This window comes from Lytechinus variegatus, chromosome 2, assembly GCF_018143015.1.
Source record: "Lytechinus variegatus isolate NC3 chromosome 2, Lvar_3.0, whole genome shotgun sequence".
Taxonomy (NCBI): Eukaryota; Metazoa; Echinodermata; class Echinoidea; order Temnopleuroida; family Toxopneustidae; genus Lytechinus; species Lytechinus variegatus.
In genome coordinates this window covers 18588418-18615946 of record NC_054741.1, presented here as the reverse complement: position 1 = coordinate 18615946, position 27529 = coordinate 18588418, and the positions used below count along the sequence as shown (strand labels likewise).

Here is a 27529-nt window from a genome sequence, read left to right as displayed (position 1 = left end):
ATCATTCCCGAGGCTTCGAGATATTACAGGCAAGACACCGCTGTATCACATTAGTGTCTGTGTAAATGGAAGATATGGGCTGGTCATTTGGAAGAATAAATAAACAAGTCCTTAAAAAAAGAACAAAGATAAGGCTCAATGACAGAGGGAAAGGAACCACGAAACAATATCAACATGGAACAGAAAAAAAAATAGATAAATCAACAAATGAACTGACATGGAATGGCTATTGTAAGTACTGATCATAACATATCTTTCGTCGTAGTTATGGACTACTTAGAAGTAAACAAAGTACACACAAAGTTAGAGAATATTCAACATCATAAAAGAAATAGGAAAGGGGATAACGTAGGGGCAGAGCATTGCCTTGAATAAAAAATATAGTTTTAAGATGAACAGTAATTATGACTGTACCAATGTATCAATATACTCATGTTAACAATTATTATAATATACTATTTGAACATATTTTAACAAAAATTATTTTCTGTTTAGAGGAGTTCTAGCTTTCCTATCTTGCTGAGTAGAAGCATACATTTCAACATCATGCGGACAAGATTAAATACATGAATACTACCAAGACATGTTATTTTAACCTTTCTACTTGTTTGATGGTCGCGCTGTCTGATTATCAATAATTATGTGATAATTCAATACTACATGAATTTATCATATTTATTAAGGTACTTTATGGGCACTTACTTAAACAAGGCAAAAGCAATTTTGTGTCTCACCCACGTATAAAAATAACCAGAAATATCGTGATTCGCGAGGGCTTGCAACAGAATTGTATCAAAACTTCATTGTAATATGACTGGGATGGAATAACACTTGCCTTAAGAGCCTTGCACGTAAACTTTAATGTTGACCTGAAAATGACCTTTGACCTTATCATGTGACCTCCGACTGCAGCATAACATGCAGGTCCCCCAAGTCCATCTACCATCCAAGTTTGGTTGAAAAGCGACTTACGGTTGCGGAGTTAGGTGTCATAAGAGAGTCTTGCATGTAAACTTTAACGTTGACCTGAAAATGACCTTTGACCTTACCATATGACCTCCAACTGCAGCATATCATGCAGGTCCCCCAAGTCCATCTACCATCCAAGTTTGGTTGAAAAGCGACTTACGGTTGCGGGGTTAGGTGTCATAAGAGTCTTGCATGTAAACTTTAACGTTGACCTGAAAATGACCTTTGACCTTACTATATGACCTCCGACTGCAGCATATCATGCAGGTCCCCTAAGTCCATCTACCATCCAAGTTTGGTTGAAAAGTGACCTACGGTTGCGGAGTTAGGTGTCATAAGAGAGTCTTGCATGTAAACTTTAACGTTGACCTGAAAATGACATTTGACCTTACCATGTGACCTCCAACTGCAGCATAACATGCAGGTCCCCCAAGTCCATCTACCATCAAAGTTTAATTGAAAAGCACCTTACGGTTGTGGAGTTATGTGTCATTAGATTTGTGACGGAGGGACGACATTTGGATCCCTAAGTCTCGCCTTCACCTCCGGTGGGCGAGACAAAAATTATAAAATTGCCTAAGAAATAAGACTTTATCAAAACATATACTCTTCTCATAGCAAGATTATATTATAATCATTTCCAAAGCACTGAATTTTTTGCAATACATGATTTCCTCAAATCGGTGAATTTTTGCATAGATATAGAACAATTCATATTTATCATTATCCTAATAACAACAGTAATTACCCCAACTAACTTTGTTATAAATTCCACAAAGTCCATCACATTAGCAAATAAAAAATAAACACACAATATTGCCAAAGAAAGCTCTCAATTCATATAACATTTTATCCAGATACAAACCTCAGCTATAACAATATGATTATGAACCAACAAATTATATATTCCATCATAAATAAACAAAATATATTCATGTTTGGACAGTTGTAAGTTGCCTTTTCATCTTAAAAAAGGCCACAATATATTTTACGAAACAAAATTATTGGGCTGGCGCATTGTGAATTGTGAAAATGCAAATGAGTACTGCAGTTCCAAAAGGTACTATATCCATCTATTCTAATTTAGAGAAAAACACAGTTTTTAACCATATTATAACAAATAAATATCTATGACAATATAAAAATATTAACCAACCCAAAGATTTCATGTGACATGAATATACCTGAACAACAGCCTAATATCAATAAGTAAATATCTTAAAAAGTGGATTAGTTCCTTCTGAAACAAAGTTTTTCACATACAGAAAAGGTTGATATCGGGACATGAGAAAAACTTAGTTTCTTCACATCAATAGTGATTTATCATCATTACAAATGTCACCATATACCCCTATTATCTATGAGTATATTCCAAACATTCCCTTTTGTGTACCAATCATCAATAAATTTTGTTCTATTCCTGTCGACAGTACATGATTTTGTGCAATTATCTTTGCGCATATTAAATAAATGGCACATCTTCCTTATATACAATCTGTAATGCAATTTCATTGCTGCTTTTTATATTTTCCATGAATCAATAATTAACACAAGTAACTACTGCATTTTCTTTTGGAATGTATATATATATATACTGACAACAACCAATTAAAGACAAAGTTATAATATTTTATCATAACATAAACATGTCTAGTAAGATTTAGCAATTATCCTCAATTTACAATCTAGGTGGTCAAAAGGCAGTTGAACTGCACACAGAAACAGGTATAATGGGACTGCACTTGTCTGGCATGATTATGTTACACCCAAACTTTTCAGATATTCCTTGTCATATCTCCAATATGGAGTCATTCTGAGAGCAATCATTTCAGAGGTGCCTTTTGGTAAGATATTCTTCACATTCTCTATATTTCATATTACCCTTTCCAAGAGCTGGGGCCTGTTCATAAAGGACTTGCAACTGTTGTAACTATGCCATTATGGCAACTACCATGGTAACCTTGATTACATGTAATGCAAGAGGTCAAGAATGACCAATTTTTCAAACATGATCTTGACATTTCATGTCCATCATAACAATTACAAACATATTCTACGCACTTCAAATGGTAATGGAAAACATTCACATTTCTCAGTTAATCCCATCATAAAGATATTGCAAATAAAAAGTATAATCCATTCTATATTTTGACTATGTATGTATATAATTCTACAACTGAGATATAGCTAGTAATACTAGAAAGACTATTAACTCACAGTTCCAACAATCACAGGTGGTAAATAAATCAAAATGGTAAATATTGCATGATATTTATTACAAATGCATTTGCATATCACTTCAACCCATAAAGTTAGTCACATTCGTTTGAACAACTATACACACATGTACATTACAAATGTTAAGTTTAAATTCCACAAACATTCTTTGCCAATGATTGAGATACAATCTCGATCTCAATCTAACCTCTCCATTTTTAAGATGATGACTTAACAAAAGTTTGAAAGACAATAGTTTGATCACTACTATTTCATATGTTGACGATGGAAGGCAAACGAGAAGAGACTACTATTCACAAAGCATCATATCGGTGGTTGTCAGTGACAAATTAGCTCTCAGCCAATCAGGAGCAAGGATTTCAGTAGCTTATAATGGATTATAAGCGAGAGTCATTACAAAGCACACCATGAAAAGCTTCCCTGGTGATTGAATGAGATGCGAGGCTAAAAAGCAGTCTCTTTATCTTTTGATTTTTCATCCTCGACGGAGAATTGGACATCTTCCGGTGAACTCTTCCTATCGCTATCGCTGGTCGACGGCTTCATGACCTCAACTTCGACTGGTTCAGCAGCAGCAGCAGCAGCATCGGTTCCAGTTTCAATAACATCATCTTCTACGGAACATAAATTACAAGAAATTATTAGTCATGAGATCAAAGAAATATTAATATGAGAGCACTAAGCATATTGAACTTGAATGACAAAAACATTCATACAAGCAATTTGAATGACATTATGACACACAGATACATTTTACATTTAGGTTATTGAAGGAATAAAATTCTCTCATTTCCTAATTCTAGGTGAGATAACAATAGCCAACCACAGACACATAACATTTTGCAGAAAGCACATCATTTCTATTCTATGCAACAAACATCATTAGCTGTAACTCTACTGACTGAAAAGCAACATTGATTTTACAACATAAACATGTGCCAAAATTGCAGCTTGCAGAACACAATACAGATACTATTGACTAGCATACTGGATGAGAGAGCTTATCAACTTCCTTCTCATAAAAGTGTACTTTCTAACAGGATGTTTCAGGCAACATAAAAGGAAATTCTTTCCTAGTGTTGTAGCAGCGACTAACAGAGAAACCACAGGAAACTGACTTTTCCTGCATTTGTTTTGTGTAGATATTGTTACACTTGAAGTATCTTCATAAAGTATTGTGTTGTATGTAATAAATGCATTTATTGGATTTCCCTTGCATTCATGAAAGTTTGCATTTCCACTTCATGCAATATTATTTTTCTAAGTGTATTTAGCAATTCAACTAAAATAAAAGATATTCTGAATATCATTTGATATGGCCAAAAGTAAAGTGTCTGATGTTTGATTTCTGATATCTACAAATTTGTATCTTCCTGTGTGCAAGGCCACATGCAGCGGGGGGGGGGGGGGGGAGGGGGATTGCCCCCCCCCCCCAATTTGGAGAACTTACATTTTTTACTGAAAATTTTCACAAAATCCACTCAAAAGTATGCACAAAATCCTTCAATTTCACTTTACATATTGCAAAAGGGCCCTAATGACAAGCTCGGTCACTTCGCTTTCAAGGATTTCTTTTAAAAAAATTTACGCATGCTGCCCCTCCCCCTCCCCCAGCAAAAAAATTTGATGCACAGCCATGCCTGTGTGCAAACATCATTAAATACATGTACAGTGGTTCAGAATTACCCATGATTCATGTTTACGTGTTCTTACACCAGGACACTGACCAGGGTCATTTGTCATGTGACCATCAATACCTTTGTAGACTGTACTAACACAGTCTTTATCATACCAAGGCAGCCAATAGTAGTGTATCAAATGACCAAGCTTATCCTTAATTTTCATCCTAACCCTTCCTGAGTAATCCAAGCTGACTTTGGCTATTGCTCCAGTGTTAAGTCACTTTTAGTATTGGATAGAAAGACATGCTAAAATATATTCACTCTCAAAGTCTTCAATGTGATTCATTATCTTTCATTTGCATCCTGCTAAGTAAGATATGCAAAAAAGTAACCACCATCAGATATTCATTAATACCCCTGGTGAATACAAAATCAATATATACATATATATGTGTGTGTATATAATGGAGGTGCCGTGGCCGAGTGGTCTAAGGCGCCTGGCTACACCTGGAAAGTCCGGGGTTCGATCCCCAGCCACGGCACCTATGCCTGTGAGCAAGGCATTTAATCTACACTGCTCTTTTATCTTACTTTCAAATAAAAGGAAATGCTATATGCATTATTGGTAATTAGGTGTGCACTTGTTAAAAAAAATAAAATAAAAAAAATAATGCATCATTACATTCAACAGTTTTGATAAAAGTGAATGGTTATGTTGCTAATTGTTAGTTTGTCCCACAAGAACTGATTTCTGTTAATTTTAATTATTACATGCATCATGCAGTTAGTAAAGCAGTGTCACCAATACAAGGCATCAAACAAATACCAGTTGTCATAAGATATGGGTTGGCTGAAATACATGTTCGTTTATATTAATATTCATAAACATCACTGGATTTTTTTTGGATTTGTGCATAACTGTCAGTTAAGTCGATGATCACAAAAGCCAGTCATTTGTTTCGAGTCCTGGGAAATTTTGCCTAGCTGAGGTTGACTTTACAATGTGTTAATGGGGGATTTAAAGGGGGGGGGGATTTCTGTTGAAAATTAAAAGTAAAACATATAATCCTCTTGATAGGTAAGAGAGTCTTGTTGCAGATCTCTCTGCACTTTGAATGCTCCATCTATAAAGTTAGATTGGTCTGTAATCTCTTTTTTTACATCAAAAGCAAGGAGAAAGAGAGTGGCAAGACAGACTGGGGAAAGAAGAATAGAAATAGAAATGCAGAGATAGAGAAAGTTAGAAAAAGAGACAGAGAGAGAGAAAGGGAGGGGGTGGGTGCGAAGTTGGAAGACAAGAGAACCTCCAAATCCACAATACCTGAATACTTTTATTGATTAAATTCGGAGTGCTTGAATATGTACGAATCAAGATTAGTAACACTAAAATACATCCTGATGATGGAACAGGAATACCTCCTATCCTGGGTATGCACTTACTGCCGTTCGGAGTCGTTGCCAATTTGGCGCTGAAGGTAATTCCCAGATCACTGTCCGCACTTGGCGTATGAGGGGTGATGACTATGGAGGGAGGAGGCGCTGTTAAGCTTTTCCTGGATGAATCTGTTCACATTGAGCACAATCATGTGAACACAGCCCAAATAAGACGTAATAAAGGTGCATGCAACGTACGATGGAAAATGAAACGATTGCAAAGAAAATAAAATGCATGCAAGTTAGATTGACATTTCACAGAGCAACTCAATTCCCAAATCTTGTCAACAAATGAACTCCAGGGGCTGTTTCACAAAGATTTAAGTGTCACTTACAGTCATGCTTAAATACAGACGAGCACATGATAGTTAACACCCAATCCTATTAATACGCAGTTGTGTGCGTCGTCTGGACATGATTTGGCCAATGCAGTGATGCGTTTTATATTGCACCCAACTTAAAATTCAATTGCAACTCTTAAGCCATACTTAAATCTTTGTGAACCACCCAAGACAAAGCAAATTAATCTAAGTTCTATGCATGATGATACAATGTAGCAGCAAGACAATGTTTTTTTTTTAGCATTTCACCTTTACTTTTCAACAACTCCCATGATGGTTTGACTTTCAAAAAAAAAAAGTAAAACAAAACATTGTGGTGTGTGAAAATCAGCACTCGACATAAAGCATTTGGAAATGTATAACACGAACAATCATCTGTATGCCCGCACATCCATGTACTATATTTTATTAAAATTTGGATGGCCGGTAACTTGTCAGCATTCAACAAAACCATCATGCCAGATTATTTTGGGAAAAAATCCTTTTTTAATTAAAAAATAAAATAAAAATAAAAGCAGAATTTCTATTCAATTTGTGGTGCAAATTCTATACATAATTTGAAGAGTTTCTCCAGCAATTTTCACTAACTAATAAGCTCCCAGCCAATCAGAGACAAGGATTTCAAGTATAACATCTATCAGTGAAAAACACTGACAAAAATACTGATGAAACATTCTTCAGGATGAATGCAACTCTATCTGCCATCACCTTTGTTGTGTTAGCAAAAATATTTCATTGCAAAGGTGACTTGAGAAACAAGAAAGTCCCAGAAAATCTAAATGTTTTTCAAAAGAGAAGGATGCATTTTCATAACTAACCAGCAAAACTAAAATGTTCATGGGCATAGAGTCAAATATATTAGTAAAAAGAAAATGCAGCTTGAAAAATAAAGCAGCCAAATGTTGTGAATGTCAGGATTGTAAATTACTGTTGCGGTTTAGTAATTATTCAATGAAGAATGCAACTCAAGGTTAAAATGATATATTACTACCTTTCTGCCTCTAAAAATATAATAGGAGATGATTGATATAAATAGCCTAGGTAATGCTTTCTTCACAGTATGGTAACTAAAAATAATTCACTTTTTTGCTTAAAAAGAAATTAGAATATATTTCTTGTTATTAAGAAAAATATAGAAAATATTGCATACTGAGAAACTAAGTTTGTAGCCCCAAAATTTGAAATAAAGAACATAACATTGAGCTACCACTTTTTTTTTAACTATGGCTTTCTTACTTTCAATTCATTTGTGAATTCTGTAATGATAACGATAACTCCATTTATTTCCATGTAATAAACCTCAGGATATAGATGCCAGATAACAATTGGTCAAGAAAATAAAATCCCTCGTATTACTTCTGGAATTTATTTACATCGCCTATCACTGGCAGCTCGTCTGACATACCTTTACTTTGCTTATCTAAGTTGTTCCCACTACGGCTCTTGAACATGTTACGAAGGTGGGACCCGGAGCGCTTGCGACCGTTGCCCTTTTGAGTTTTGTTCATTCGTATCTTCTTTGTCTTGTGACGATGCAGGATTTGAAGGCTCCGTTCTGCGAGGGGTTGGTGTGCTTTGTCTGTTACCTCCTCCTCATCGGGCAAGAAATAACGGGACTGACGTACGGTGTGCTTAAGGGTTGAATCACAAGAAAAATAAAATACAAATGTAAAGCTACTTAGAAAGACTGACATTTCATCATGCTAGCCTATAATAAAAAAAAATCAATATTAATAATTGGCATTTATATAGCGCTTTATCAATCTACGACTGTTCAAAGCGCTTCACAATTATCATTACCCAGTCACTGGATTCATAGCATTTCATGCAGCCTGTTAGGCGCTTACTTGCTAAACCAACCACAATGACGGTTGTTTCCTACCGGTACCTAATTAGCACCTGGGTGAGAGTGGCAATGTGTGGACTGACGCCTTGCCAAAGGGCGCTAGGCCTGGTGGGATTCGAACACACGACCCTCTGATTACAAGGCGAGAGTCAGAACCGCTACACCACGGCGCTTCCATAAAAGTTACATCATGGTTTAATGATGGTCTACCATGATGCAATAATTAAATTTTAAGAAATATTCACAAAAAAATAATGGTATACATATGTAAAAGAAATTTTCAATCACAAGCAGCACTTCTGATGCAAAGTCTTCCCAAATTTTCTACAAATGGACAGTCAAACAGTTTTCTGGATTAAAAGTCAAGTGAATGCCACAAATGTAATGGTGTCCGATGTGGTCCATCTGGCTACTCATAACGACAACATTTGAAATCAACGGCTTACAGTCATACCCCTGTGTAGGTCAATGGTATCTTACAAGGAGAAGTAAGCACTTTCACCAAGGATGTCCCATTGCCTTGACCTATCCTGGCAGCTGACCAAAGGCCTGGCTTATTAATGGCTTACGGTACTCTCACAATAACTTAAGGTTATAGTATGATAAGGTGTCCAAACTTCGCACACTTTTCAAAAATATTCATCAGGCTTAATTTTTTTCACAAAATATTCATAATTTATAAAAAACCAATTCAAGAAATAGTTATTACATTGACGGCAAGATCGTAAACTATAAAATCATGGACGAATATGTAAAGTAGATCAAGGGGTTTTGCCGGTATCGCGATCTCAAAATTCTATTCTGATCGGCGAATGCGGGCTATGCTGGAAAACCGTTCAGAAAAAGTGTGACCTAACTTCGCGCACCAAAGCTTTTGTGGAGATTTAAACAAAAACTCAAGCTCAAAAAGTGAAATATTTATATCATATTGATGGCAAAATGCTATAGAATCGGTTAGCACCACATTTAACTCACATTTTTGATGATTTCTGCTTGCAAAATGGTGATATCATGATGCTTGTTTATTTCTTCAAAACGGGTGACAAATTTGCCGATCTTTTGCCAATATTTTCATGAATACTCAAAACTCATCCTAAAGAAACTTTCAGCAAAGGGTAATTTTAGGTCACTTTTCACGTTGATGATGTCAGATTTTAAGGATATTGGCTAGTTTTTGAGATAATGACCGTACGAAGTTTGGACTCACTGCCATAACTACCATCATGATAGTAACAGAGCTCAGCAGCTAATCACAATAAAGGTTTCCATGGTAGAAACCATAATAGTGAATTCTTATTTGTTTAAAATTGGTCCCTGGTCCAGAAAAAGGTCCAGGGGCGGTATTCTGAACATTGTCTTTTCTCCATATTTTATCTTTTCTCAGAGGTATGACAAAATCAGAACTTAAAGAGATATGACAGGGAAAAGACAATATTCAGAATACCGATTTGTGACAATCATAGCGATGTCACATCTCAAAGAGAAATGACAAAATTTATGACAAAAGTTATGACAGTGTTCCAGAATACCATCCCCCTGGAAACCATAATAATTCAAATTTCAAAAATTCACGTCAAATTTTCTACACTGGAAGACAGATAAAGTACTTACAGCTTTACGGGGTCTGTAAGCACTTTTCTTGAAGGCATCTAGTTGATTTGTAAAGGATGATTTCCTACGTCTTGGGATTCCTTCCTGTGGTTCGTTTTCTACATTCTCTTGTCCTAGAGAAGTTTTAGGCTGTCCAATTGCTGGATCCGATACATCTGGTGTTAGAAGAGAACTGCTAAACAGAAAGAAAATAAGCTTTAATTGTTTGTGCATTTTATAATACATGCGCCTCGAACGTTCATTAACACGAAAGACCAACTTTACATTGTAAGTCAATAACTTATTTCTACATAGCACAGATCATGCAAAGTGAAAAATGAAATAAAAATAAATGAACAATGAATCCCAAGTTTTGGCTCTTAATATTTACAAATACAAGCAATCTGTAGTAATTTTGTCAGAATCCATTCTGGGATCGTTACCACAACTGAAATGAATGTTGGAAGTCTGGGTCAGTAACACAAATCTCAGTGAACGATTGTAGGATTGATTTCAATGGTTGATTGTACATTTACATTGTGGTAAATGTGATTAATGATAATAACCTGTGGCGACCGCACAGAAGCGCTGTTAGTGTACCAGAACACTAACATTAGGGCCATTCACACCTTCCACGGGCAACCCCCGCTAGACGCATTGTTTTCACTAACAGGCAACTAAAAGTAGGTCTACCGGTATCGATAAACTCACAGAAGCTTAGTCGAATTCCTAATAATCTAACAAAAAAAGGATTAGCAGAAGCTAACAGTGGCGCTAATGTTAATACAAATCACTATTTCTCTCTTCAAAACTTGTCTCCCTTTCTTATACCAAGTAATTTATAATATACCTCGACCGAATTAAAGGGGTATTCTGGGCCCAACAATATATGAATAAATTGAGTAAAATTAGATGAGCAAATTGCTGAAAATTCATCAAAATCTGATAAAAAATAACAAACTTCTTGAATATTAAAAATTAAACACTTTATTTTGCAACTGATATTACTGAGCAGCTATGTTGCCATGAATATGCAATAAATGGAACGATAATGCCATATCCCTAGCTCTTTCCCCTTTTTCTGATTTTATTGAAAATTTGAAATGAACTCGTAATTGTCTCAAATGTATGTATGTCGCCCGAGTAACAAAATGATGATCTTTGAAGCAATATTCTGTGTGGACAAAATTTAAATAAACCTAATTTTGTATGATACAACAGACCCTCATTGCATATTCCTGGAGACATGAATATAAATTTCACCGAAATAGGGCCTAATGCAAAATTTTAAGAAACCATATTTTTTTCTACTCATTTCCAATTTTTATCAATTTGTCAGTGTTTTGTTTGTCTCACTTTACTGTTCGAACCGTATTATTTTCTTCAGCCTGGAGTACCCCTTTAGGAATAGGTATATAGCGGGGGATGTTGATTAGTGCCAAGATATATGATCCTTTTCAAAGATTTTTTCTTCCAAGATATATCATTTATTTAGGTGTTTAAAGACATTTTTATGAATAGACCCTACATTAGAAAGAAGAAAAATAGCTGATGAAATTTATCGCATGATAACCATCATTGGCAAATACTCTATCATGAGCATGATGAGTGAAGTCTGTGAAGAGCATTTTCAAACAAAAGAAACTGATGAAGAGTGGGATTGCATTTTTTTTGTACAGAATCTCCATTGTAATATCATGATAGGCAATTTAAAAAAAAAAAAATTTAAGCTTATTCAATATTTTTTTAAAATTAAATTAGTAATACTACCTGCTGCCATTTCATGTTTAAAATGTAATAATAATTCAATTTTGTAGGCCAATATGATAATGAATTACATTCCTTTACCCTTTTTCTAGACAAGATTTTAAACTTTTAGGATGTGCAAATAATCACAACTAAATCTAAGTTAAATCTAGATCACTACCAAGACTACGCACAATTATAAATTTTGCCTAACTCTAATCCCCTAACAACAGCTTTCTCTGCCTTCTGTGCAGCAATTCTACCCATGTTGTTAAGAGCTGATTTGTTACTAGATAATACTATACAGATCGTGATGTCAAGCGTTGATCTCAGATGTAAATAATGCATTATAGCCATCGCGGCAAGATTATCGGTTGTAACAGGGGCCCTTTGTTAGCGCAGTGTTAGTGAAATGTTACGCTAACAGCATTTCTGTGCGGTCGATACAGATCTATGATCGGTTGCTGAGCTTTGTGTAACAGAGCAGAAGGAGTAAGGTAAAGAAAAACTCTCTTCCTGTGGTGATTACCTTTCACTTTGATTTCTCGGTAGGAGTTCCGCAGCTGAAGGTGATAGATGGAATTTATTTTCTTCAATCAACTCCCGAGCCTCCTTCTCTTTCAGTCGTTTGTAGACGTCAAGGATTTGGTAGTTGCTGCTCTCTTTTTGCTCTCTCACCAGTATTTTCTCAAAGAATTTACGGTTGACATCTTCCCACCTGAACAGGAATATTCAGAAAAGAGTGAGATTGATACATTTTCATATATGCTCAAAAATATTCATAGAAAGATCTAGATTTAGATTGATCTACATCAAATGCTCATGAATATTCATAGAAAATTTATATTGATCTAATTGCTTGTGGATATTCATAGAAGAGTTATATTGATCGACATAATTAATGGTATACAAATAGCGAATAGGCATGAGTGCGATGGTGCGAGATTTCGCATGAGGTCAAAGAAAGATGCTCTTGAATAGAGCGTCTCTGTCTTTCACCGAATGAGAAATCTCGCACCATTGCACAAATAAAAATATTTGCTATTTGTGTTGTACAACGCCTCAGAATATAGCGAAAATATGAAAAAACAAAGAGTTTTTCCCTGCAGTAATCTATGAAAAGTGAGCAAAAATACTGAAAGCGAAAAGCAAAATCTCACAAGCGTGCATGGCTTCGGGCAGCATTGCGCATTTAGCCAGCAGGCTATACGCGGATTGTCCCTTCATTTTTACTGAGCGCAATGAATTAAATCGTATTGTGAGGTCACCTCCTAAAGCCGTGCAATAGTACATTTTGGATGGTACGTCATGTGTGCAACGGTATGAATGTTTGACATTCAGCCTCCCATTTGCTCGCTTACAACAAACTAAGTAGGCGTTGTAAAACCATGAATATTCATAGAAAAGTTATATTGATCTACATCATTATGGATATTAATGGAAGTTATATTAATCTACATGATTACAAGTATGAATATTCATAGAAAAGTTATGTTGATCTACATCATTAATGCTAATGGATATTCATGGAAGAATTATATTAATCTACATCATAAATACTCATGGATACTCATAGCGAGTTACTGATCTACATCATTAATGCTCATAAATATTCATACAAGAGTTAGAGTTCTCTTTGTCATTCATGCACATGAATATTCATAGTCCTTACAGATATTAAGTCATCCTTACTTTCGAATACTGACTACTTTTCTCGTTGTTTCTCTCTCTTCTACCATTGCCCTCTTAAAATATCTAAAAAGTAAACAAAGTTGCCGGAGGCTTGCCACACATGGCAACAACTAACATATATAATTTTGATTTTAAGTATTGACATGCATTGTCACCAGGTTCATAAAGAAAAAAAGGATCATACATTTGAATCACTTAGTTAACAGACCTACAGTTCCATACATGTGATTAATTACCATAGTAATTATCATTATCATAATCATCATTTTACCATCTCTGTGATTAAAAAGAAATGACAAATTTACCTTTCTTTGAGGGAATGATGACCATGGTGACCAACTATATCCTCCACACCTGCCATTAGATGACTATTAAACTGGGAAAATGAGATTCAGTCAGTCATAACAAAGTCCAGTCTCGCTTTCATCAAATTGACGGTCTAGTATATGGTTCTCTTTTACAAAGATTCATTATTATATCAAATGCACATAAGATGACTATTGAACTGGGAAAATGAGAATCAATCATCACAAAGTTCTTCATCTTCACGGTCTAGTATATGGTTCTCTTTCACAAAGAATCGTTATTATAACAAAAGCACAATTTCTAGAACAAGTTTACTCTCAACCAATCAAAGAGAAGGATTTCTGTAGCTTTATACTATTATTGCACATTTGTTAGCAAGTTTTATGAAACATGGCCCAAGTTTTGGTGGAAGCAAAGCCTCCTGACCCCAAACCTTAAGTGCAAAGTGATCTCTATAATCCATGTATACACTTCCACTGGTTGCTAATTCAGGTGTTTATTAAGCTATGTGAGTTTTCACAAAGAAATGTATGCCTTTTGGCCATTTGACACAAATTACATTTTACTGATGAATAATGAGCATTAGGGGTTAATCATTGCATGTTTTGTCTATATGTGTGTAATATCTACTATTAAACACATTGCTTACTGAACACTGTAGCCCCAGTGTAGTTTAAAGTACCGGGGAGTATTAGAATCCAGTATCAAACACCTTTGTAAGAAGGAGGAAATCTTTTATTTATTTCAGTGTTTTGCATTAGACATTAAAATGACCAACTGAGAACAATAAACTATAGCATATCTAATGAGGCACTACCAACTAAGGAACAGTCTTAAGTCATTTTACTGACTTAAATAGAGAAATTACAAAGAGTAAACTGAAGTTACAATACAGTGATTTTGAGAAAATTTCTATGATTAAAATAAAATCAGAAATGTGATTTGCTTTATTATAGGAATTATGACATATGGCTTGACTGCTTTTAGAATCTAAAGATCTTATTGATTATATATGCACCATAATCTAATAATTTCCCAAAAGTAAATTACATTATTTTGTTCTATAACCCTAAAAATAACAAAAATAGAAATAAAACAGTTACATATCATGTGTTACTCCCTTTTCATAAAATCTCAACCCACAATATAATTGCTATTACGTAACCTGAGCATTCTTCCAGTAAAATAATATTGAAACTGTAATATCTGCATTTTTATCATTAATAGTCCACTTTTATTGTTAATATTGCATGAAACACAGAAATTAAATAAAAGTTTACAAGATATTATCCTCCAAATTATGAGCACAAAAATGTGCATTTTCTCTTTATGCAGTACTCACCCTCTCATAGATTTCTTCATTCATAGTTGGTTTGCGCTTCTCTGCTTTTTGGATATGAAGAAAGTTTACAAGTGGTTTGATCGTAATACCCTGATTTAGACAAGAAATAAGAAGAAAGGAAATTAATCACCTTTGGAAACTGATATCATGATTTGACAATTAAGGAAAAACAAAGAAATTGATCACAAGGTGGATATAATTTGTTATGAAGAGGGATAAAATATTCTTTGTGAGATTAACTGTATTCTCAAGTAGAAAGGAGAGAGAGTTTTGCTTTCTTTATTCTGTGTGTCCTCTGGAGGCAAATGCAACAGAGTCATAAATCATTAAATTCTGATTTCATTTTTAAACATATAGGTCAAGTCTATCACAGAAAAATGTTGATTTTAATAAATAGATCAAAAACAAACTAGCATAACGCTGAAAATTTCATCAAAATCGGTTGTAAAATAAGAAAGATATGACATTTTCAATTTTTGCTTCTTTTTCGCAAAACAGTCACATGCAAATGAGACAGTTGATCATGTCCCTCACTCACTATTTCTTTTGTTTTTTTATTGTTTGAATTATACAATATTTCATTTTTTACAAAATTGACAATAGAGACCAACTTTATTGAACTTTATGGTTTTAAACAGTGCTAATTCCACACGTTCAGGTAGGAATTAAGCATTGTTTCACTTGACAATGAGGAGAAAAATAGAATATTTCATATAATAAAATACAAAAGAAATAGTGAGTGGATGATGTCATCAGTCGCCTCAATTGCATACCGACCAGGATGTGCATATAAATGTTTTGTGAAAAAAAAGCGAAACTTTTAAATGTCAAAACTTTCTTATTTTACATCTGATTTTGATGAAATTTTCAGTGTTCAGCTTGTTGGATTTTTCTTGTTTTATTCAAATAAACTTTTTGATGGGGTGGACTTGTAATGTTAGCAAAACTCATTTAATCATTTTCAAACTACTCATCGGAATGACAGATTTTCACAAAACGTGTCAATTGATAATGTGGCTATATAGATGAATAAAGAATATGTAATATTCCTTGACACAATGATAGACCAACATTTATCATGTAGCCAGCATGTAACCAATATATCATAAAGCTGAAGGAATTCGAATATCATACAAATTAAAATATTTTTTTGCCAGAGCATTCACTTCTTATGATATACAATGCATTGGTTCCCCTCATATATCAATTACTGCAAACTAATTTGAGAAAACCGGTAAAACCAAACTCGACCATTTTACTTTTATTACAAAAGAAAGCTGTAACAATTTGCACAAAACCTGCATACCTGTCTCTCACTGACACTATTTTTTTATTGTCTAAACCATATAGGATACATGATATAAATACTATACAAGTAGCTATTAGCTATTAAATATCATTACAAAATGCTTCCCCCCCTGTGTTTACCATTTTTTATGTTATATTAATATGCATTCATTTCCAACACAAGCTTGTCAAAACATTCACTTGAATAATCCTAGCACACACTATGATAATAATACTAACAATAGGCATTTGTATAATGCCATCTATCTAGAAACAACCTATTTCAAGGTGCATTATTATCATTATCCTGACTTTAGCTCGAGCTGCCTCTCAGCGCTTCGTGCATTCAAGGAATTAATCCTGCCGGGTACCCATTCACCTCACCTGGGTTGAGTGCAGCACAGTGTGGATAAATTTCTTGCTGAAGGAAAACATGCTATGGCTAGGACTTGAACCCACAACCCTGTTTGAAAGGCGAGTCAAGCTAAGCTTATAGTGGCAACCTCTGCAAACCTTCTTAAATCGCTATGTTACAGGAAATACAACTTTGTTTTTAACTGATTGTTTGATATTTTGTTAGGTACTTTTTTATTGTATTTTCTGTCGATTTGTATATATCAAAAAGTTGCAGAAATCAATAAAATGAAGAGAAATCCCATTTCTATTATTTATTTTTTTCATTAAATAGTTTTGTATATGACACATTGAATAAGCTGTCTACATGTCAGAAAAAATATGTTCCATATTATTTGTGGCATGATGGCAGTTTCTTGGAATCAAGATGATCAATAAAAACTAAGTCTTAAAAGTTTCCTTAATTTGAAATGTGTCTATGCGTTCAATTCACCTGACACTTAAGAGGTAATTAGGAAAATAATTATCACTTTTGATTTCAAGTCATGCATCTATCTTCCCACTGAATACCATAAAAAGAACAGAACAACCTTGTCATGTATTACAACTAGTCCTTCATTCCCAAAAGGAAAACAATCATCTCTTAGTGCAATAGAAACCAGGAGAATATCAATTACACTTCAATAAAATAGAAACTATTGATGGGGGAGTGACGAGTCTCTAAAGGCTAATTCAAAAAGGCTTTAAATCATAAGTCTGAAGAGGGTCACAAATTGTGATTAGATTCAGTAAATCAAATTCTTACAAGTTCTTGTCAAGTTTAATAACCATTAACTTAAAATGATTCTTGCATGAAAGATTCCCCATGAATTGAAACAAAAAGCTATGCAAATTCACAGACCTTTTCCAAATCTTTTGCTGCTAAAGTACATGTTTTGGGTTTCCTTGACACTCTCTCAAAACAAAAATCTCTGAATACTGAGTTAAGATGAATCGCAGCAGGGATAAAATATTTCAGAATCACTATCTGCCTCACAAAAATGCAATACATATGAATCCATGACAAATGCTTGACTTAATTCCAAAATAGAGTCACGAATGATACGAAGACACACCCCAGTGTGAAATAACAGCAGAAAACTAAGGGGACGTTGCAAGAAAATATTTGCTATCAATTACAAATTACGAATGCAAATACATGATTGAAATAACTAACAGGAAATGATTCTAAGTGCTTGTTACAAGCCCGGTGGGGTCACTCAGCCGCAGAGGGGGACACGTATGACCGTTACCACAAATGCAAGTGACCCCCTATTGCAGTCAATTTCAAGGACATTTTGTGTAATTTAATCCCCTATTTTCACGCAAAACAAGGACAAAATTGCGGTAAAATGGTACCTTGAAACACCCCTAATTATAAGATTGTAAGGACACTTTTGCCCATTTCGCAAATTTACCCCTATTTACCGTATTTCAAGGACAGGGCATTTACACCCTTTCCTCATTAGAGGAAATTGCAACACAGGCGTCAGAGTGCTCAGTCCTTAAAGATGACCAAGAGCCATGTCATACTGATACAATAATCCAAAAGAACTTTATTTTTCTTGAAAAATAAGAAAAGTAGAATTCTTTGTAAAAATAAATGTAGAGTTGTCCATATAAAGATACAGAGCATGATGCGCGCCCTCTGCGGCTGGTGACTCAGCGACGGATTTTACTTCCCGTAATCGTTCTCCCCTTTTTCCTGACCCCTATTTCCATCAGATCGAAGACGGTGAGCACCCCTATTTTCACTACTTCGAGGAGTGTTCTGTCCGCAGACGTTCCGTGAAATTTACCCCTTTTCCCGCGATTTTGGTAACGGTCATGCGGTCCCAAAGTCATATTGAGTAACCCCACCGGGGTTACAAGGAGAATACCGGCAATCAAGCACAAATTTGCAATTAATTGCTAGACTTATAATTGATTTGAGACCCAAACTTGACTTGCAATTGATTGCAATTTTCTTGCAACACCTCCTAAGACTGCACTGAATATAACATAACATAATTCAATATATTTCTCACATCACTATTTCAATGTCTTAACTTCTGTTCCTCTATAAAGCTTTGAAATATACACACACACTCATTCCTCATTCATACATTCTTCCATATATTTTTTTTCTTATTCTATCCATCTGATATACATACCTTGCACAGGAATGCATCAATTAAACATTCTTCAGGCCTGGTCCCACTGGCTTACTGACATAAAACGTATTCATAACGGATACAGCGGACAAGCAAAGTTTTGGGGTGGCTCCATATGTTTTCATCCGCTCCAGACAATGGACAAAATGGAAGAACAATGATATCAAAGTGGACGGATGCTTGATGGATATCGAACGAATGAAACATGTATGCAAAGAGTACACAATGGATACATAACAGTTTCAAACGGATGACAAGATTCTTTTCCGTTTTACATCCTCTCTGCATCCGTAAGTGCAGTAGGACCAGGCCTTCATAGAGAGAAGAATTATTTCCCTATTATTACCTGTATGAAGACAGTGAACATGATGATCACTACCGTTGTGGTGAAGAAAATAGGCTTCGCTCCAATGACTTTTGAGCACAAGAGCGCCACCAACGAGAAAGCAATGGCACCACGGATGCCTCCATACATCATGATGAACTGCGAACGTCGGTTGATTTTGAAAAGTCGGAAGCGATTCAGGACCGTAACCTGTATGAGCACACCTACAGGAAATCAAACATGTATGAATGTGAAAAATACACTTTACATAGAAAAAAAGAAAACCCCCCCAAAAAAATATCTACAACTACTACTATTACTACTACTTCTACTACTACTACTACTACTACTACTACTACTGCTACTACTTCTACTTTTACTACTACTATTACTTTGATTACTACTACTACTAATAATAATAATAATAATACTAATACTAATACTGACATTACTACTGCTAATACTACTATTATTATGACTACTATTATTATTAGGGAGAAATAAAACTTTGTTTTACAAAGTGGAGAAAAAACTAGAATATTCCATATAATAAAATACAAAGATATAGTGAGTGATGTCATCAGTTCCCTCATTTGCATAAGAACAGGGATATGCATATAAATGTTTTGTGAAAAAATAAGCAAAACTTTAAAATGTCAAATCTTTCTTATTTTACAACTGATTTTAATGAAATTTTCCGTGTTATGCTTGTTAGATTTTTTTCTCTTTATTCAAATCATCTTATTGTTGGGGTGGACTTGTCCTTTTAAAAAGTCATAAGCCCGATTTCGATGAAATTTGCAGTCTTACGCTTGTTTGATTTGTCTTTTATACTGGGGTGGACTGACCCCTTGTCCTGCACAGGCCTCGTTTGGAGAACCACTTGGTAACAATAAACAGGAAAAGAATTTCTACTGACCTACTGCCCTATACACAGAGCAGAAGAGAAGAGTGAAAAGAACAAAGGCAGTGTCCCATTGGTGTGCCTCCTTATTAAGTGATGTAGTCCCCAAGAAGATGAAGATGATGGTCTCGCTGATGCTACTCAACATCTTCAGGAAGTATTTGATGGTGGTGTGCGACTTGGCGGAGATGTTTTGCTCCACGTACGGTTTCATGAACATCGAACACGAGACGATCCTGGAGTAATGGAAGAGAGAGAACAGAAGATTGGATTTAAACCCAAGACAACCAGGATGACATGTTGATTTCAATGAAAAAAAAGATACACAAGAGCTAGAGGTGATTTGTGCCCAAATTGCAAATAAAAGAAAAAGGAAAAAAATCCCAGACAGCTTTTAGTAGTTAAGATACCAAAACCACACTGATAAATCAATATTCATTGAAAGAAAGATTTATGTCACATTTGGCAGACTCATAATCTTTTAAGAGAAGGTTCGGTTCTGATAGCAAATTGACATGCTGGCCTGGGATTGATTAAAAGGAGAGGTTCACTCTGCCATCAATTCAATTTGAATAAAAGACGATAAACAACAAAAATATTAATGAAAGTATGGCAAACCCTCTATCTCAAAAAATATTCAATAACAGAGTTATTAATTGTCAAAATTTTTGTTCTTGTTGTATGCAGCAGCTGCTGCCCAATAAGCAATGTAATATATTTCCTTATAGGGGAAGTTCACCCTGACAAAAAGTTTATTGTACTAAAAACACATTAAAAAATAATTAATTTTTTAAGGTTTCAGGAAAATCCATCAAAGATTATTAAAGTTATTAGAACTTTTTTTTAATTTGTGACATCATATATGCTTGCACCTCCCCCATGTATCATGAATTGAAAATATCAATGAAATGTCATTTTCTCAGAAAATTTGAAATGGTTTTTATTGTACCTTCAGTATATCAACAAATCATTTCACAACCATTCCTGTAAGAAGAAAAAATAGTCATTGGGAAGACGGGGGGAACCATTAACAAAATTAAATTTATTCTTTATATTACATAACAAATGGAGCAACTGCTCCTACATGACATCACAAATGAAAAACTTCAAATTCTTATCACTTTCTCAATCTTTGATGGATTTTCCTCAAACATTCACAAATATTTTTTTTCCTGGTGTTTTTGCAGCAAACTTTTCGTCAGTGTGAACTTTCCCTTCAAGTTCATTCATTCATTTATCATATACATGTATGTTACATGGCTGAAAGCATCTTTCTCATAAAGTGTGTATGAACAAAACTGAATGTACAGGTAAAATCTATTTCATTGTTCTGAGAAAATGTATTCTATGGAATTGATATCACATGAGTGAGTTGCTTGCATGTGACATCACAAAAAAATCAAGACTTTTGACATTTATAACTCTTTTACACATTGTTCAATTTTGCAAAATATTCAACATTTTTCTCACTTTTCTGCTTTTATCAAACAAACTTGACATCGGGGGGGGGGGGGGGGGGATTTAAAGTTGTTAGTAGTTGAGAATCAAAAGTGTTGACTCTCCCATTCTTGAACTTTCGTGTAAAAAAAAAGCTTTTTACATAAAAATTACGGTCAAATTGTTCTTTAATAAGTTTTTTTTTCATGTATAACTTCCTTGTTTAGTCAAGAATGGGTATCACACTCTCTACGATTGAACAAGTCCATATCCTGTTTGTGAGTGAATATGTGAGTTTCATTCTGACCAGGCATTTTTATATATTTGCCACTTATCGTTGGAAAACTGATACTATATATAATCAAATATGTTTTTCTACTAAGATTTTTATGCAAGGAAAGCAATTAAATCAAGTCATATATCAAGTGATAATCCTAGTGCAAACAAAAAGGGGAAAGTCCCTAAGAGAGATAACCTATGTCCACAGAATGGTCCATTAACATTCACAAAAAAAGCAAAGCAAACTATATATTTCAAACCCTTAAAACTAAGATGAAGTATTATAATTATGTTTATGGTGCATACATGTTTGCCTATCTAATAATGTGACTGACAATACATAAAGGATATTCCATAAATGCTCAAAGTAGGCCTGGGACTTTCAGGTATTTTTGTCTTTGGGTACCCGAGGTAATTTTCGGTCAGGTACCCAAAAATCATGTCGCATGAAATATGACTGCTGGACTGACCCCATAATTGGCTAGAAATACTAAAAAGATAATGCTATTAAATCTAACACCATCAAAAACAAAATACTTTTGTTCATTGAAAAGATCATTTAGATCTATATAATATAAAGTGAAGAAACTTGTCGTGAAAATATTTTTTAATAGTTTGAACGAGCCGAAAAACAGTCACATATTTGTAAAGCCGAGAAAATTTTCTTTTCTTTTTATTTGATAATTTGTTCCTTCATTGGCAACATAACGTCTCACTCTCAACCGCGGACATGCTGATTGTCTTCGCCATTGAGAATAACTGCTGCACAAAATTTGAGGTTTCTGTCTTTTATGTACTGGTATTTGATCAACTAGTGGGGACATTTTGTCATATAAAGGGATATTAAAGTCACATTTTGGAATTTTGCCTCATTTCGATGTCGCTAAGAGTAACATCCATGTCTAGACGGAAGGGGTAATTACGTGTCTTACACTACGCAATACAAATCAAATACATGTACCTTATACTGGTAAGCAATAGGCCTATTCAGGTATCAGGCATTGATTTTTCTACCCAGGTACCCGAGGCTTCCAGGCAAGACCCAGGTACCCAGGTTTTAGTCCCAGGCCTAGTTCAAAGCTATGACATGATGGCATTTCGAAAAACACCCGAATATGGTCAGAGCTAATTGACTTTGAATCACCTCTGACCTCATGCACCCTAAATCATGTGACCTGAAACTCGTTTAAGACAATCAGTAATACTTGATTAATTTTATGTCCAAGTTTCATGAACTAGATCCATATTCTCAGCTCAGAAAAATAATAGGGGAAACCCTTGACTGATAAATAGCAAATAGTAAACAAATCGGTGGTGTTATCTACAAACACTTCAGATATATATATAGTCAAGGAAGGAAATGATATTTCATCTGATAAGTAACTGTAATTATTACAAAAGTGCAAACATAAGACTGCATTAAAGAAGATTTATGAGAAAAATAAATAGTCAGACTTCACTGCACACACACTAACCAAGATCAGCTGTTTCAATCACATCACATTTCAAATGCATGTTATCTAAGTTTAGAATTGAAGAATATAAATGGATTTTCCATCTCATATTACTTTAAAGCAGTCTAAGAATGGGCCTCAGCTGGTCTCGACATACGATAAATTCATCATTTCCCTTATCAAAATGAACATTGAAACCTAGATCTACTCGAAGAGTGATGACATAGACAATGATAAAGTTTGGAATTCCTAGGTTCAGAAATGCCAGTGAAGGCCCCTATTTTAAATGAGAATTGTGATTAATACCCTTTTCATAAACCCTTCCTTCAATTAGCCGCCTAAGAGTAATGCGGATAATTCAATAAAAATTGCGTTCACAAACTCAAAAAATAAGCCGCATTATTTTTACGAGCGCCCGTCCTGAAAAAGGCGGATAATCGTCATGACAACTGGACATGCCCCCTCCGATGCGGTTGTATTGGAAAAGGGTGACCTTGTGACCGCACCATGGCAATTATCCACATTATTTGGAAATGCGTTCATAAACTCAAAATCTTGTCCCGATGCTGCTATTATGCGGATAATAGCAGGTTATATGTGACTTATTAATGTTATTTTTGAAGTGCCTGTTTGGAAACAATAGACTGAAAGTTTTACTGGAATCTAGTACTGATAAACATTTAGAGGTTTTGGACTGATCATTGCGGTTACATCATGGTCCATGGTTACATATACAACTTTTGAGTGGGTATCAATTATCACTAATCTGGGGACAACTTTCACATCACCATTAAAAACAAGATCAGTTTCTACTGATATCAGGAATTTGGCCACCTCTATACTTCCCACCACCTCATCCATCTTTAAAACATTTACAACTGATATGAACAATCATGAGTCTCGGTTCAAAAGGACCGTATGCACCATCCCGAGTTTTCAAATTAGCGCGCTATTTCTGATTCCGGCAAATTATCCTGATCTGAAAAATCTTGAGATTATTTGCAATGGAGACGCAATTATCTCGCTAGTTCATAGTATTAATATCTAGATCGCAATCCCAAGTCAACTTGGGATTATTTGTAGAATAGCCCGCTATTTAACAAATCATTGCGCTAATTCGCAGGTGCAGACGCACTCGGGTTTATTTATTCAGAGCGTCAGACCATAATGCGTCGATGCCTCATTCGAGCAGGAATCACTCTTCTTGCAATGGTGGAGACAGGGTTTCTTGAATCCCGAGACTAATCGCGAAGAGGGCTGATTGGGCTAAAATCTCCAGATTGAGCGAACTCGGGATGGTGCAGCACTGCCTAATTATGTCAAATCCCTTATCTCTTAATTCAATACCAAGTGTGGGATTGATATAAGCACAAGAATCCCCGTTAAATTACGAGAACTTTTTTAGGCTGAAAAATACCCGTTAATTATTCCTGCATTCACACCGCCCTGAAACATACCCTTCGGGAAAAGTTCCTGAAGTTGCGAGCATGCGCAGTATGGTCTGATAAGCAGGCAAGGCGCGAGATTCAAAATCACTAGCCCAGCAGCCACCCACAGCTCCCGCGCCAAACGACACGCTGGGCTAAAAGTTCCCGTAATTTGCTTTCACATCGCCAAAATACCTGCGACCTTGGAAAAATCCCCGCGAAAGTTCTCGTAATTTCGCCAAGTACCTACTATTTAGCGGGTATTTTCTTTCGGGGAAATTACGCGTAGTTTGCTTTCACATTACCAAAATACCTGGTATTTTCTGATCGGGGTAAATTTCCCGATCAGAGAATACCTGGAACTGGCGAACTTCGAGGCGGTCTGAAACCACCTAATGACAATGAACTGTTGATATGCTGCATTGACAAAGGCTGATTATCTCAAAGATAAACAAAAAATTGCCTAAATTTGCTCTTGAACTTGGACGTTGGACCAAATCACTCAGGTGAAAAGACATTATCAATCCATTCTAAACATGAGGAAATCTCCAGAAAGGAAATTCCCTCCTAAGAGATTATTCAAACATTTTATGCTGAAGATGTGACTTCCTTTTCTGGTTCATGCACCAAATATTTGTTTTAGGACAATAAAGGATCTTTTGTGCTTGTATCAGCTGAAGACTATGCAGACACACTGCACCTATCTAAAAAAAATATTTAGAAAGAAAGGATCATTGATGGTGAACCTAGGTTCATTCCTAGGTTTCATTCTCCTTTAATGTAACCCCCTCTTCTGCCATTTCATTATGTTTTGTTTTTATAGTCTAGGTCTGTAAAAAAATTGAATATCCAGTATTTCTGGAGTATAAATGTATTTAACTCATGATATTTGGGAGAAGCTTGAATTGAATAATGAAAATCCAGTAATGCAGACCTGCCAACATTTGAAAATGGAAAAAAGGAGTCCACGAATCGCGCGGAAAGCCGAACTCCCAACGGCGGGGGTCAAGGCCCCAGCGGGGGTGCAAGGGGGCAGAGCCCCCTTGAAGCTGGAGGACATTTAGGAAATTTCACCTTAAAAACAAGCCTTCTGGAGCCCTTCTTGAGCTTTTTATGCCTTGTCCTTTCTCTGGAGCCTTTCATAAGTGGCTTTTTTGGCACCATGTATTACCTCTCTTGAGTAAGTACAAGTATGGCATAGTTTCTTTCTACTCTCCATAGCCAATTCATGTACCATCAGAGAACTTAATGTTCTTGTGCTCAGGCTTGCTCTCTGCTTAGTTTTGTTCTTTACCACGATGGAAAATACTCTTTCACAGTCACTGTTGCTATGAAAAATTAGCAGAACTGCTTTCATTGTTTTGAATAGGAGGGAGTACTTCTCTGTGTGCCTTGTGATATCCTTAATAGCTCCTATCTTGTGCCATTTCTCATCGATTCTGTCTGTATTTGAACTTGCAACAATTTCATCAACATCTTGATCTATTTGATAAAGATTAAATTCTTGTTCAAGTTTGTCCATATCTTTGTAAACGTCGCGAAACTTTTGAGTGTGCCCTTTTGCTTTTGGCATCATGGATCATTCACAGTCATGACAGTTCACAGACTAAAAAAAATACAGCAGGGGTCTAAAAGTTTGCAAGAATCGGCACTGAAACGGCAGACTTGTAAAATCCAAAGCATTTAGCTCACTAAGCACAAAGCACATATAAAAATATCATGAGAAGATATTAGTTTAAAATGTTACCGTTTCTAAACCCTCAGCTGGCGAAACAATCCATTTCCCACACGGTATTCCAGAACGGTAGTAGCGGACGCACACAAGCGCTGCGCTGCATCGTACCGTATGCATAGAGTTACATTCGCACTACACGCGCTATGAATCCTCGCGATCGCGGGCGAACTGTCCAATGTCAATACACACGATCGCTGTCAGATAAATAGCGCGCTGGCCGTGGCTTGTTGCGCTTCGTATATGCACACACGGAGCACAGGCCCATCACGCGTTCTTATCCATTGAACTCTGAACTCCACGTACGCGCGCGTAGTGCATGCGTTTAATTAACGTTACGCACGGTATATACTACCGTGCGTACGTACGTAAATGTAACATTAAGAGGACTCAGAGAGAGAGAAAGAGAGCCGTAGGCAGATGCAGACGGAAAGTGCGTCATTTCCCCCAAAAAAGAAAATCATCTGAAATACAAAGAAAACGGAGTTCTCCGCTTTTGGGCCGCTATAAATTCTGAAAAACGGAGAAACTCCGGAAAACCCGGAGAAGTTGGCAGGCCTGAGTAATGCACAACTAATTTAATAATTGAGAATTTATTCAGGTTTGTTCTAAAAAAAAGACTCCTTGGACTTACAACCCACCCTCTATAAAGAACAAAAAAATGCACATAAGTGTGTTTACAATGCGACTATACCCTCTTTTAGAAACTAAACAACTACAAGAGACACTCCAAAAGTAGCTACAAAAGAAGTTTACAATAGTTTGAGTGTGGGGAGTTGGAAGGTGGTTTGAGGATCTATGCAAAGAATTAAATGGTTGGAAATCCACAGGCTATGTCTAAAGCATTATCCAGTCTATACACTTAACTTCCTTTGATATTTCTAAGGATATCCTACAATGTAGATACTATCATTTGTATTATGAGATACTCTTTATTATTGAAAAATTCTCTTTACATCAAGGACCTCACCACAATATTAGTAATTATTCATACAGACAATTTTAGAGCCCA

General features: G+C 35.5%; 1 protein-coding gene across 5 annotated transcripts in view; it reads right to left on the bottom strand.

Annotated features, from left to right (window-relative positions):
• Positions 1-1939: 1939 nt before the first annotated feature.
• Positions 1940-27529, bottom strand: part of LOC121407491 (probable Na(+)/H(+) antiporter nhx-9) — a 62242-nt gene continuing 36652 nt past the window's right edge. For 2 of the 5 annotated variants that reach the window (XM_041598596.1, XM_041598598.1), the window contains 9 exons: positions 20204-20424; positions 19306-19508; positions 15127-15216; positions 13784-13854; positions 12316-12504; positions 10062-10236; positions 8010-8235; positions 6270-6392; positions 1940-3821 (listed from right to left, as the gene is read on the bottom strand). In XM_041598596.1, the coding sequence (XP_041454530.1) occupies positions 3652-3821; positions 6270-6392; positions 8010-8235; positions 10062-10236; positions 12316-12504; positions 13784-13854; positions 15127-15216; positions 19306-19508; positions 20204-20424 (1468 nt within the window). In that variant the 3' untranslated portion in view covers positions 1940-3651. The remainder of the gene's footprint in view (positions 3822-6269; positions 6393-8009; positions 8236-10061; positions 10237-12315; positions 12505-13783; positions 13855-15126; positions 15217-19305; positions 19509-20203; positions 20425-27529) is intronic. The other 3 variants (XM_041598597.1, XM_041598599.1, XM_041598600.1) reach the window with 2 other exon arrangements.